The sequence below is a fragment of the Aulonocara stuartgranti genome (assembly GCF_965226115.1).
Source record: "Aulonocara stuartgranti genome assembly, chromosome: 22".
In the NCBI taxonomy this organism is placed as follows: Eukaryota; Metazoa; Chordata; class Actinopteri; order Cichliformes; family Cichlidae; genus Aulonocara; species Aulonocara stuartgranti.
In genome coordinates, this window is record NC_138957.1 from 17,800,611 (window position 1) to 17,814,839 (window position 14,229).

Sequence of the window (14,229 nt, forward strand, 5' to 3'; positions counted from 1 at the left end):
GAAGAATAGTTCAGGAAATTGCTTTACGTTCCAGAACATATGCGCTACAACTTTGGCGACCTTGCCAAATTGTATTTATTTGTTTTTTTGTGAAATTTATGAGCCAACTGTGTGTAATCAGTACAGGCAAACTCAGCACTTTCTTCTCTGTTAAAGAGCAAGATCAAATAGTTCTGTTGGCTTGTTTTAAAGTCTCGTAAAATATCTGCAAGTGGGGTTACACGGTGTATGCGCGTGAGTGTGTGTGTGTTGAATGGAACAATCAGTGATGCAGACACACACGTCTGGTAGCCTACTGCTGCACCATGCAGAGACTGCTTTCCAGTCAGCGTTAGTGACTTCTCACATAAGGCCCCCTCTGCAGACCATGTGCAACCAGTTGAGAAAAGACTGGAGGCTAAACCATAGGAAGATTGCGCGCTGAGCGACTTTGCTGTTTTGCTGTTTGTGCGGTTTGTCCACATGACACATTTTCTGCTTAAAGTTGAACAACTGAGGTGAATAAAGCGGGTTGAAGAGTTCAACTTGGAATCAGAATGAAGGCAGAGCCATGGGAAGCATGGTCCATCAAAGGTCACTTATACATTCAAAACAAACTCTGCCTCTGATCACTCTGTTCATCCATATTCAAATCAGTGAAGATCCAACACAGAAAAAACAGCTGTTCCCTGAAACCATGCAAGCACTTACTGTAACACTAATGCAGATAAGAAAGGTGATACCCCGTCACCCTGCCAATCATCACACTTTTGTTGTACATGGTGAAAACAATTGCCCTCAGTGAGGCGCAGAGAGGAAAAAATACAGCTCAAACTTAACGTAACCAGATCCCCGTGCAGCTCATGCCGACTTACGAGAAACCCCCGGGTTCTGTGACTTTATGATGAGCAAAAGGGATTCAAGCTTGAGTCTCCTGTTCTCAACTTGATTTTTGTTTGATGTTGCAGTGGATGTTAGAACCAAGAAAAACACTCCAACAACGCACTCTGGCCTCTTTTCTTCTTCCTGAATGAAAACAAAAAGAGGAAGAAGAGTTGAAGCCTGCTCATAACTCGGCCTCTAAAAATGGGATCAAGGCACAGAACAAAAAGGGGGATAAGTGAAGGAAATGAAGAGATGGATGGGGATCCCTTATCCTACAGCCTGCTTTCTGTTAATCACGTTCTTCTGATCACATCACATCCTTTCCACTACCCCTAAGGCCCAGCTATAAAAACCTCTGACTTTGCCACTGCGGGACCCAGTGCTTGTTTGTGAGCTCCTAAAAATCCACATAAATGTTTCCTTTGCTTAATTAGAAATATTCTGTTTTAATTTACATTGCTGCTTTCCTTCTCCAAACTATCACTTTCATTATGGCTTATTTTTTAACTTCTATATGGTCTTAATAATCAACTTTAGGAATTTTGCTCATTTAAGTGTTGATCGTGTCATCAGAGCAGCTCTGGCTTTGACTCTCTGGCTCTGGCTTTTTCCACCACATTCCTTTTAATGCTATATCAAAGTAGGACGTGGGGAATTTGAATGCTGGGTTGTTGTCTTGAATCCTTTGTCTGCTCGTTGCATCAGTCATCATCGGTTTTTAAGTATTTTTTTTCTTTGTTTGTTTTTTTTCACCCAGGACTTGTTGCATTGCAAAGATAAGATGATCATTGTTACGCACTTCAGCTTCCTCAGTGTCGTAGCAGATCAGTGTATGGTGCAGATAGACATTAGTATGTTCATTTCCTGTCTGAAAACCTCACACTGCGAGCTGACGTTACCCTGTGCTTATTTTGGTGTGAAAAGTGGCTTCCCGCTCTAACTTTAACTCTTACCACTTCCTGCAGACATAGAATAAAAATCAGCCTAACCCTGAGTTTGAAATTGAACATTTTCTGTTTAGTTTGAGTACATACTCCAAGTATATGTTATTGCAAATGATTGGGACATATATTGTACTGCTTTGCCACTGCTGTGCCATGACACTGACCCTATGAACTGTAACTCTTTTGCTCACATTTTACAGATAACGAGGGCACTTAGTAACTTTTGCAGTATTAGTTTAAACACCTGTCTGTGGACTGATGTGGCAAATGTCACAAATGGCTGGCTTGCCTACTTCAAGATTTGGCAGGATGTGGTAGTAGAATACTGGCATTTTGGCATATTTCATTTCATGTTATTTTCACATGGTTATTAGGACAAACCCCAAATGTTTATCCCATTTTAGGCTCAAAACAGACACGAACAAGGTAGCTGCACATTGAAAGATAATAATAAGGTTTTACTAAGAAGCCAGTGGTTCAATAATTACACTAATCAAGTGTAAATGCTTTTGACAGTTTCTCCTAATCCGGTGAAAAACCTCCTCCAAAGAGTAATGTCAACAGCACTGAGTGTTCTTCTCAGAAACAGCACATGAGAACATGGCCTTTAATGTTGAACCAGGGGCCTCAGCCAATACACACAACCAAATCCAAGGCTGTCCAGAGACCAAGAAGAAAACAAACAAGAACCGAACAGTCACTAGAGAAAAACTCCAAAGGTCCACATCTTCGCCAGGGAATGGGAAGGTCTTATGTGCGCTGCTAGGAATCTCTATCTACTTCCATTTCTGAAGCTTTTTCACATAAATACCAAAGAATGAGGAAGTGATGTACATGATCATTACAGAATTACTTTTTCACATGTTTAATATAGAAAGGTTACAAAAAAAGCCAAAGTAAACACAGTGACAGATGCTATTACCCACAAGCGCCATGCTGTGCACTTTCTGTGGTAATCCTGGAGGGGACGGCTTTGTAATATCATTTTCCACATAACAAAAAAAACGTTGCTTTTAACACCTTATTATCCAGACTTGAGTGACTTAGTTCACAGTTATTAGGTGCGATTGGTGTCTTTCATTCACAGCCAGTTACCACCATAACATAGCTAAACAATACAGGCACGTTTTATTTGCCAAATAAAATGTTGTGAAATCTGCAAAGCCTGCTTTAATGGGCAAAAAAACCTAAGAGGGTAAATATGATGAAAACAGCCACTTGAATCTGGGAAAAGTCAGCCTGAGGCACAAATTATTTTCTGGAAGTAGTTGAAGGATAGGTATTCGGAGAGGGGGGGGAAAAGGATAACTCGGCTCTGCTGTCACTCAGTCGCCAGCTGAGTAAAAGCTCAGAGCATCCTTGCCTGCTGCGCTATACAGCCATTACAAGAGGTGGATGGGTCCTCTTGGAAAAAAGCTCATTTTCAGTGAGGAGATTTTCGAGCAGCTGTTTGCCACGTGGCTTCTTCTAAATAATTAACACAAGCTTTCCACAGGCACTTTCTAAATGGGAATTCAGTTGTTGGTAAACCTAAATAAGCCCAGTTGGTGACTGAATATGCAAGCATACACTGCCTTCAGCATGCTATAAAAAGTCTTGTTAAATTTTCACTGCTCTGGCAGGTGAAACCATGTGTCAAGAATTTAAACATTTAATATCTCAATACCTGTGAAAAATTGCTTAAACGTGCAAGAGGACTTTGTGTCACTCTTTCCGTTGTCTTCAGCTCCCGTTGAAGCCCATCGCTCTCTGGCAGTGAAAAGCAGGATGGCAGTTGTGAGCATATTAGCGTCAGGAACAAGTCTGACGCACTTCCTAGTCAGTGAAATGAAGAAAAATAAAAGGCAGTTAAGATGGATGGGTTTCAGGTCAGACTCTGGGCTGGAGATGAATGCTCGATTAATAAAAAATACAGAGTTGATGAGAGGGAGAAATGTCAAGACAACTACTGGGACATTAATCTATCACATAGCTTACGTGACCACTCATACTTGACATTACAATGGCACAAAAGACTGAATCATAGTTCACCTTCAGTGCAAGAGGACAGAATGCAAACAAAATAAGCTGCAGCTTTTTTTGTCTTCACACTTCAGTGGTCACATTGAAATGACGTCACCACTGGACCAACTTCAGAAACAACTTGCCTTTGTGCTCCAATTTTTTATCGATCCAACTAGAGAGCCCTGAACAGCTCTGGAGAGATCCTGAAAGTACAGCCACTACCAGGAACACCTAATCTGCTTCTCTTAACTCATTCACTGCCAGCCATTGGCAGTGAATGAGTTAAAAGCTCGCATTTAAATATTTAAATACTGCTCTCTGCGTTTAGCGTTCTAATTCGATGCAGGTGTGAAAGTTCCTGGCAGCGGTCATGCTTTCTGAATATTACCATGTTCCTCATGCAAACTACTGCACCATCAGAGACATTTTGGGCAGCGCACATGGTGATGGAAAGTTATACAAATATCTCATATGAACCCACTTAAATATGCGGGGACAGGCGGCTGCTGAGATTCAAACTCTGAGATGTGCCTTCACACTTTCCTTTTGATTCAGCATTAGGTGCACTTCGGCACATTATTTTTTTTGCTGCTCAGAAATCCCCATTAACAGAACAAAAAGGTAAAAATTTCAAGAGCTCAAAGACATTACTGCCACTGCGAGAATGTGATTACTTTCTAAACAGCCAACCACATATTCATCCCCTCTAAAACATTTGCTTGTAAACTATCTTCCTGCTAAAGACACTGACCTGTTGACTGACACGTAAGCGCACACATACACACGCACACTTTTCAGTGCCTGTGGCTGTGCTGCTTTTGGAGAAAGACCAGAAACAACAGAAAAGCTCTGACATGGTTGTTTGCACCTTTGGCTGCTGATTACCGCACAGATAGTTCCAGGAAGAATAACATGGCTTATCACAAGTTTCTCAAAGTGATCACTCCACTCTGCAAATACAATCTCTTTATTAAAAAAATAAGAGATCTCCAGATTAAGGCGCTCTGGAGTTTCTATGGTGTTGCGTTTTAGCAGATTAACCATTTAAATCTATCAGTTGTAGAAAAGTATTCTTTTAGTTGTGATACTGACGATTCCTTGATTTAGAGCATTTCATGTATGCAGAAAGTTACATGTGACAACATTAAAACAAAAAACAGTATAACATTTACATTTCTTATTTGTTTTCACCTTTTTTTTCACACGCAATCGTGAATCAAGGGCTTAAATGTGCATTTTGGCAGCATGTGACCCAGTCTGTTTAATGTCAGATACAGATGTGCCGTGGCGCTTTCCAGGGAAAGAAAAAAGACAGGCAGTATGTCTAAGAGCAGCATACCTCCTGTTTTCCTGGACTTTTATTGAATGATAAAAAGTGAAGAACAAACCTGGATTTCATAAAATGTCTCTCCCTGATAATGAACTGCTGGATGTCTTTCTGACGCCTTGTCTGCATGAACCACTTCCATCCCCTCCCCCATAATAATTCTTTTTAGGTAAGTGCAGAAGAAGCCAGAGTTTTGATAAGCCACGCAGGCATCACCTCCTTCTTGGTTGGAGCCCTAGTCTTCCCTTATCAGGCAGTCATCTGGCAAAGGGAACTATCTGGGGAAGGACTGCTGGAGCCAAACAGACAAATAGCCGCCCAGAGAAGAATGGCTGCTTGCTATTGCAGTAGCTGACGTGGACCTACGTGTGCATCCCACACAGAAGCCCGTGCTGCTGGAGGCCCTAGAGATGCTTGTCTAACAGCCTGCAAGTGAACCTCGACATCGACTCTGAGAGTGGAGAAGTGAGCAGTATTTTGTTCCAGTAATCAGTGTTAAATGGGATGGAAATGTACACAAACTGACAAGTACATATGGGGATAGGCAGACTGATACACAGATGCAGACACACACCACAAGGAAACATTTAAAGTGAGGTCATACAGTGCAAACCTCTTTCATTATGATATAACAATCGGAGATGAGAAGAAATTGGGCATTTTTGTGGGTTTCACAGATTGTCCTCTGATGTGACAAAAGACCGCATAACATGACAAATGCAGGGTTCATAAGGAGCAATGTTAGTTTATATTAGGTATGGATATGTTTATTGGGCATGACTCCATTTTTACTGGCTCTGCAGCCACTCTTTCTACGATAGTTTTGTCTTTTCATTGCAAATTAATTGCAGACTAGAGCATACCACAGGCGAAAGAGTAATGGAAACACTCATTAGGATGGATCTTGACAGCAAAACTTTCCAAGTCTGGGTAGTGGTGGTGAGCAGATAAATGGAAAACTCACGTTGTGAATCCAAACGTCAGCCGAGTCTCACTCTCTCTCTCCCAAGTACGTGCCCTAGATGAAGTCATCATTACTGCCCCGTGCCAATACCAGTGCCCCAAAACTGTTCTCTCAGCAGTGTCCACAGTGTACGAGTGGCATTTCATGCCAGATATGTCCAGCATGTGGATGAGAGAAGCTATTTATCAGGTCTAGAGAGGGAAACATTCCTTCATTCCTCCATCCATTTTCTCCCAGATCTCTTGATTACATAATAAGGATGCAGACTCAACATACTTATACGCCATCTGCAAGAATCATTAGAGCTACGTGAAAAGAAAAATTACGTGCAGTTCAAAGTATGGAAATTAAACAAAATGGGCCAAACTGGGAATCTGTGATGTGGCAATAGAGCAATATTATGCCTCCTGGCGCTGGTTTACATAGAAACTAATTGGTGCTGATTAAATGTGAAAATATTTATCTGGAAATAAAATAATACATTTCTTTCATATAGATGGTTATGCTTCTGGCGAGAAGTTAAGTTGCATTAACAGTACTGTACTCTGGTTGTTTGCCGTTGCCTGACATCTAGTGGGCATTGTGAAAAATCATGATGACAATAGTGTTTTCCACATGTGCAGCTCAACCTCACTTTACCACAGAATGAGCATGGTGAATGAATCTGCGATGGGATCAGCGTTTAAAAATAAGGTTGGGTTCCTCCTGGTTTTGCAATAGAAAAAATAACAAAGTGGCAGTGATTCTGACATTGGGCCCCACCTCGAGACACTTTAAGCCTTGCCTGGTCAGGCTTTATGGAGACTTGAGCTCTCGCTTTTTCAAAAATGACTACAGTACTCTGTACTGGTTTTAAATATTGAAAGGATTATGGATACAGATTGAAGATGATTACTTCTGCTGTTCTAAGAAAATTTAGTACAAAGGAATTCATGTTCAGGTGAGGGCCACAGTGCTTCTACAACAGTGGCTCTCAAGCTGATACGGTATAAAGGCATGAGGCATGGATGACCATAAAATATATATAAATAAATAAATATATATATATATATATATATATATATATATATATTTTTAAATTTATTTTATTTTTTTAAGTGAAATAACATTAACCCTTACATACTGTTCTTATTGTATGCCTTCACAATATGTTTTTTTTTTTTTTTTTACCCAGGTCTAAGAATTCCCTCATAATAATTGTCTATAACTAATTTCAAACTGCAGGTCTGTTTAGAATGCATTACTAGCCTGTCTGACATCAATAAATGGAGTATTAATCCTTAATTAATGTTTCCAAGAGCAGGGAGAGTTTATTTACTTTAAGGTTTTACAAGAATTGTTTTTTGTCAGAAAACATCATCATGTCCTGTTTTATCTAAGACCTAAAAATACAACAGCTATAAAGATTACATGATGAGATGCAAAATCTATCTGTGTGCCAGTTGAGAACCTCAAATAACATGCATGTTTTGGACTGTGGGACGAAGCCAGAATATCTACCCAGATATGCAAAATACACACAGGCAGGATGTGAAACTGTAATGCTTTTCCTGGGAAGCAACAGTGCTGACCATCCCACTTTTGTTCTGCCCTATTTCAAGTCCTGTGTCTGTGTGGAAGCACCATCTTTCAAGGCACACTCTGACCTCTGTTTCATGGGTGGATCATATATGATCACTCTTGGCTTTTTACTAATTCACTATTCAAAGATTCCACCGTGATTCTTCAGAGACCAGCAGGTTCTTGTCTCTGAAGGAACCAATATGGCAAATGCTGTGGGAATGCATACAATTCTAATGACAGTGTCAAGATCAACCACTGTTCCATTAAAAATATGCACAGCCATAATATGTATAGTTTCACAATTTCACAAACATTCTTCTAAAATCACAATTTTCCTTGATTTGACCCACATTTGACATTTGTGTCTGTCTAAAATTTAAGCAGGTACTGGTCAAGTTTGACTCAGAGCAGTCTTAAGGTGCAGAAATGTGCAGCTCCTGTACAACCTTATGAAATGTTTATATATATATATATATAAAAACACCCAGCACGCCCCTGCGGGCGGTTTATCCTTCAAGCTCGGGTCCTCTACCAGAGGCCTGGGAGCTTGAGGGTCCTGCGCAGTATCTTAGCTGTTCCCAGGACTGCGCTCTTCTGGACAGAGATCTCCGATGTTGTTCCCGGGATCTGCTGGAGCCACTCGCCTAGCTTGGGAGTCACCGCACCTAGTGCTCCGATTACCACGGGGACCACCGTTACCTTCACCCTCCACATCCTCTCGAGCTCTTCTCTGAGCCCTTGGTATTTCTCCAGCTTCTCGTGTTCCTTCTTCCTGATATTGCTGTCATTCGGAACCGCTACATCGATCACTACGGCCGTCTTCTTCTGTTTGTCTACCACCACTATGTCCGGTTGGTTAGCCACCACCATTTTGTCCGTCTGTATCTGGAAGTCCCACAGGATCTTAGCTCGGTCATTCTCCACCACCCTTGGGGGCATCTCCCATTTTGACCTCGGGACTTCCAGGTTATACTCGGCACAGATGTTCCTGTACACTATGCCGGCCACTTGGTTATGGCGTTCCATGTATGCCTTGCCTGCTAGCATCTTGCACCCTGCTGTTATGTGCTGGATTGTCTCTGGGGCATCTTTACACAGCCTGCACCTGGGGTCTTGCCTGGTGTGATAGACCCCAGCCTCTATGGATCTTGTGCTCAGAGCTTGTTCTTGTGCTGCCATGATTAGTGCCTCTGTGCTGTCTTTCAGTCCAGCTTTGTCCAGCCACTGGTAGGATTTCTGGATATCAGCCACCTCCTCTATCTGCCGGTGGTACATACCGTGCAGGGGCCTGTCCTTCCATGATGCTTCCTCGTCTCCCTCCTCTTTCTTGGGTTTCTGCTGCCTGAGGTATTCACTGAGCACTCGGTCAGTTGGGGCCATCTTCCCAATGTATTCTTGGATGTTCGTTGTCTCATCCTGGACTGTGGTGCTGACACTCACCAGTCCCCGGCCCCCTTCCTTCCGCTTAGCGTACAGCCTCAGGGTGCTGGACTTGGGGTGAAACCCTCCATGCATGGTAAGGAGCTTTCTTGTCTTTATGTCAGTGGCTTCTATCTCCTCCTTTGGCCAGCCTATTACCCCAGCAGGGTACCTGATCACGGGCAGGGCGTACGTGTTGATGGCCCGGATCTTGTTCTTACCATTCAGCTGACTCCTCAGGACTTGCCTGACCCTCTGCAGGTACTTGGTGGTTGCAGCTTTTCTAGCGGCCTCTTCATGGTTCCCATTCGCCTGCGGGATCCCCAAGTACTTGTAACTGTCCTCTATGTCTGCAATGTTGCCTTCTGGTAGTTCAATCCCCTCAGTTCTGACTACCTTCCCTCTCTTTGTTACCATCCGACTACACTTCTCCAGTCCGAACGACATTCCAATGTCATTGCTGTATAGCCTGGTAGTGTGGATCAGTGAATCGATGTCTCGTTCACTCTTGGCATACAGCTTGATGTCATCCATGTACAGGAGGTGGCTGACAACTGCTCCGTTCCGTAGTCGGTATCCGTAGCCAGTCTTGTTAATGATCTCACTGAGGGGGTTCAGGCCTATGCAGAACAGCAGTGGGGACAGAGCATCTCCTTGGTAGATCCCGCACTTGATGGTAACTTGTGCTATGGGCTTGGAGTTGGCCTCTAGTGTTGTACGCCACATCCCCATTGAGTTCCTGATGAAGGCTCTTAGGGTCCCATTGATCTTGTACAATTCTAGGCATTCCAGTATCCAGCTGTGGGGCATTGAGTCATAGGCCTTCTTGTAATCAATCCAGGCAGTGCACAGGTTGGTCAGTCTGGTCTTGCAGTCTCGGCTGATTGTTCTGTCTACCAGTAGCTGGTGTTTTGCGCCTCTGGTATTCTTGCCAATTCCTTTCTGTGTCCCGCTCATGTATTGACCCATGTGCCTGTTCATCTTAGCCGATATGATGCCTGACAGGAGCTTCCATGTAGTACTGAGGCAGGTTATTGGTCGGTAGTTGGAGGGGACCGGTCCCTTCTTGGGGTCCTTGGGGATCAGGACCGTCCGGCCTTCAGTTAGCCATTCCGGGTGTATCTCGTTAACTAGCAGCTGGTTCATTTGTGCTGCCAGACGCTCGTGGAGTGCAGTTAGCTTCTTCAGCCAGTAGGCGTGAACCATGTCGGGCCCTGGTGCTGTCCAACTCTTCATACTGGAGACCCTTTCTTGGATATCTGCCACTGTGATGGCTACTGGACCCTGTTCAGGGAGGTCGCTGTGGTCTGCCCTCAGATCCTCTAGCCACTGAGCATTGCCGTTATGGGTTGCATCCTTCTCCCATATGCTCTTCCAGTATTGCTCCGTCTCCAGCCTTGGTGGTGCTGTTCTCTTATTGTTCCCTTGCCACTGAGAGTACACCTTTGCTGGTTCTGTGGAGAACAGCTGGTTTATTCTCCTGCCTTCTATCTCTCTGGTGTACCTCCTCAAGCGGCTGGCCAAGGCTGTGAGTCTTTGCTTGGCAGTTTCCAAGGCCTCAGGTATGGACAGCTTGCTGTATTTCTTAGGCACCTTATTCGTCGCACCTTTCTGCAACTCCGTTAGTTGGCTAACCTCTCTCCGTGCTACTTTGATCTTGCCCTCTAGCCTCCTTCTCCATGGAGGGTACTGCCCCTTGTGGCTGTTCAACTTGTAGCCAAGCATCTCACTGATCACTGCTGCCGTATTGTAGATCAGCTTGTTAGTGTCGGTAACCGTGGTTGTAGGTATTGTCCGTAGTGCTGCATTAACATCATCTAGCAGACCTTCTGAGGGTACTTCACGTAATCTTGGTAACCGGCTACGGGGGATATATATATATATATATATATATATATATATATATATACACACACACACACACACACACACTTACTTGTAAATAAATGTACTTGTGTGTTTATTCCACTATAACTTAATGTGGATTTCCCTTTTTTCTGTTGTGTAAGATTTGAACGCTTAAAGCACGTTTCCATGCATAGAAATAATAAAGACCGTTTTTTAAAGTTTTGAAAGACCTTTTTTCTGGAGGGTTGAAGTTTTTTTGTTTTGTCTCAATCTTATATATTGTGATTAGTGAAAAGTGAGAGACTGTTCAAAAGATACTATCTGTAGTTAGTTACCAGCTCTTCTGGTGAACATATTAAACTTAATAATTTATTGTTTATTGCTGTCAATGAAGATTCACTACAAAGAAATGCGAATCGCTGTACAAAACAAAAGAACAGCCAGAATTATTTGCCTTTGGGGTTTTCGGATATATTTCAAGGACGGACTGCCCGGTGCTGCACTATTTACTGTCCGACAAGACAAGTTGACGCCAAGCTAATACCTTAAATTAATTTTCCAGTGTTATTATTTTACATGGAGAGCGTGGAACATGAAGATACCAAAGCAAATGCTCCTTCAGTTATCGACCGATATTACACACGCTGGTACAGAGCCGGTAAATAACGTCCATGTGAACGTGTCTCATCTATACTTGCTAAGTAGCTAAGCTAAGTGAGCTAACGTTAGGTGAACTTAAGTGTTCAGGGGGAGATGGCGTTAACTTTTAGTTTTAGTCTGAATAGATGGGGGTTTTTTTTATTTTGCTTTTAATGTCACGAACACCTTTTTTCATTTTTTGTTTTTAGACATGAAGGGAAAGCCATGCGAGGACCATTGCATCTTACAGCATTCAAACAGGTAACAGGAGGTTGACCAAGTGACCATGAGTCACACCAATTGCTATGAGTCACTGTATGTTAATGGCCCTTTTGTATGTTTGATTTGGCTAAGATTTTACGCTGGATGCTCTTCCTGACGCATGAGAGAAGACAGGTGGTGAATTAGGGAGTGAGAATAGCCATGAAAAAGATGAAGAGTGGAAAGGAAGTTGGTCCAGAAGACATACCCGTGGAGGTATGGAATTGTCTTGGACTAAGATTTGTTTGGCACGATCTTGGAAAGTCAGAGAATACCTGAGGAATACAGAAGACGTGTATTGGTACAGATTTTCAAGAACAAGTGTGAGCTTTAGTTACTGCAGAGGGGTAAAGTTGATGAGCCATACCATGAAGATATGGGAAAGATTTATTGAAGCTATGTTAAGAAGAGAGGAAGTACGCTAAGAAAGAGCACTACAGTTACAAATATGCTTTGAGAGTGATGAAGGAGTACAGGGAAGGTCAGGAGTTGGATCAAGAAAAAGAATGTGATACAGTGCCAAGAGATGAAGTGCGGTACTACATGAGGAAATCAGGGGTAGGAGAGAAGTATGTGAGAGTGGTGCAGAACATGTATGAGGACCGGGAGACAACAGTGAGGTCTTTGGTAGGACTCGCAGATGAGTTCAAGGTAGCAGTGGCATGGCATGACATCACCACTCTGAGCCCCTTCCTTGTTTGCAGTGGTAATGGACAGGTTCACAGATGAGGTCAGCCAGGGGTCTCTGTGGACTATGATGTTTGCAGACAACATTGTGCTCTATAGGGCGCAGGTGAAAGAGAACCTGATAAGGTAGACATACGCATTGGTGAGAAGAGGGATGAAAGTCAGTTGACGCGAGACTTGATATGTGTGTGAATGAAAATGAAGACAGATGGAAAGATGAACATGCAAGGAGTAGAGGTAGTGACAGTAGAAGAGTATAAATACCTGGTGTCAAAAGCAACAGACAGCACAAAAAAGAGGTGAAGAAGAGAGTGCAAGCGGGGTGGAGATGAATGTCAGAGGTGATTTGTGGCAGAGTGATAGCAGCAAGAGTGAAAGGGAATATTTTTCTGATCGTAGTGAGACCTACTATGATGTATGGTTGGAGACGGTGGCTTTGACAAAAAGACAGGAAGCTCTGAGCTGGAGGTGTTAAGATTTTCATTGGGAGTGACCTGAATAGACAAGATTAGAAATGAGTTCATTGGAGGGACAGTTCAAGTTGAGTGGTTTGAAGAAACCCCTAAAGGGAACAGCTAAAAGAAGAACAGCAGCTTAATGTATTTTGTAGGCCTGATCATGACTAAGTGGAAGTTTTCTCAGGAAAGAAATTGAGAAAATGGGGAATAATAATAATTTGATTCTACATTACACTGTATTTGTTACACAACATAGTCCCTGCTCGGTATGAGTGATTTATATCACTTCTACATCAGTATGTCGCTAGAGAAATATAGATTTTAAAAGGCGCTTGATAGATTCTTAAAATGTTTTTCTTGGCAGAATATGTGTCATCACTTTAGCAGAGACTCACCCAATTCTACAAAACGGACGCACAATCAAAAGCATCAATTACCAGATCAGTAATGGCTGCAGTCGGCTGGAAAATAAAGTCTCTGGGAAGTCCAAGCGGGTAAGTTAATAAAGCTCTGGATTTTGGTCTGTGTGCTCGTACATTTATCCTAACATTCCTTTTTTGGCCTGTACGACAGGGGGGACAGTTCCTTACTGATTTTGCACCGTTATGCAGGATAACATGCACAGATGAAACAGAGTACACAATCTACAGGTAAAAGTCTGTCTTTGACTGTTAAAGTATATATTTATCTTCCACGTGCTCATACATCTTCATCACTGGCTGTTTTAGCTGCATTCGGGGTCGTCTTCTGGAAGTCAATGAGAACATTTTAGAAACTCCGAATCTCTTGCTGGAAAAGGTAAAACCTACAATTTTACCTTACACATGTAAATGTAAAGTACATTACATGTCATCTTTAACATGTCTCCATCTGCATACTATTACTGCGTACTGTACCTTTTTTTTTTTCCCTGTTAAACACCCTTACATGAGTAGTTGACATTAATTTAGCATACCTGATGGTGACACGGCTTCATATGCCTATGAGGAGATTAGATAACACTAGTAAAGGTTCATAAACACATGTAACAATGCTTGGTTTGTCAAATCTCTACAGCCATCCACCGAAGGATACATCGCCGTCATCCTGCCAAAGTTTGAAGAGAGCAAGAGCATCACAGAAAATCTTCTAAACAGAGACGAGTTTGAGAACATCGTCTCCAAACGCAGCTCTGCCCAGTCCCAACCATCTTGACAGTTCCCCACATTCCTGCCTTATTCAAGCCCGTTCTATTGTGGGAGAGTTTCTTTC

The 14,229-nt window shown here is 42.6% G+C and overlaps 1 protein-coding gene across 1 annotated transcript; it reads left to right on the plus strand.

Moving 5' to 3' along the window:
• The first annotated feature begins 11,416 nt into the window (after positions 1–11,416).
• Positions 11,417–14,197, plus strand: abitram (actin binding transcription modulator). The gene is made up of 6 exons (XM_082521245.1): positions 11,417–11,591; positions 11,782–11,833; positions 13,343–13,472; positions 13,552–13,628; positions 13,707–13,776; positions 14,035–14,197. Exons 1-6 carry the CDS (start codon positions 11,510–11,512, stop codon positions 14,170–14,172), a joined length of 549 nt encoding a protein of 182 aa, XP_082377371.1. The 5' UTR covers positions 11,417–11,509; the 3' UTR covers positions 14,173–14,197.
• The last annotated feature ends 32 nt before the right edge of the window (positions 14,198–14,229 follow it).

What these genes read in the sequence shown, in the direction of transcription:
- abitram (XM_082521245.1), top strand. Translation starts at nt 11,510, where the DNA reads ATGGAGAGCGTGGAACATGAAGATACCAAAGCAAATGCTCCTTCAGTT. An exon ending in ATCTTACAGCATTCAAACAG is followed by an intron (nt 11,834 to 13,342) that starts GTAACAGGAGGT and finishes TTTTCTTGGCAG; the next exon opens with AATATGTGTCATCACTTTAG. An exon ending in TCTCTGGGAAGTCCAAGCGG is followed by an intron (nt 13,473 to 13,551) that starts GTAAGTTAATAA and finishes CCTGTACGACAG; the next exon opens with GGGGGACAGTTCCTTACTGA.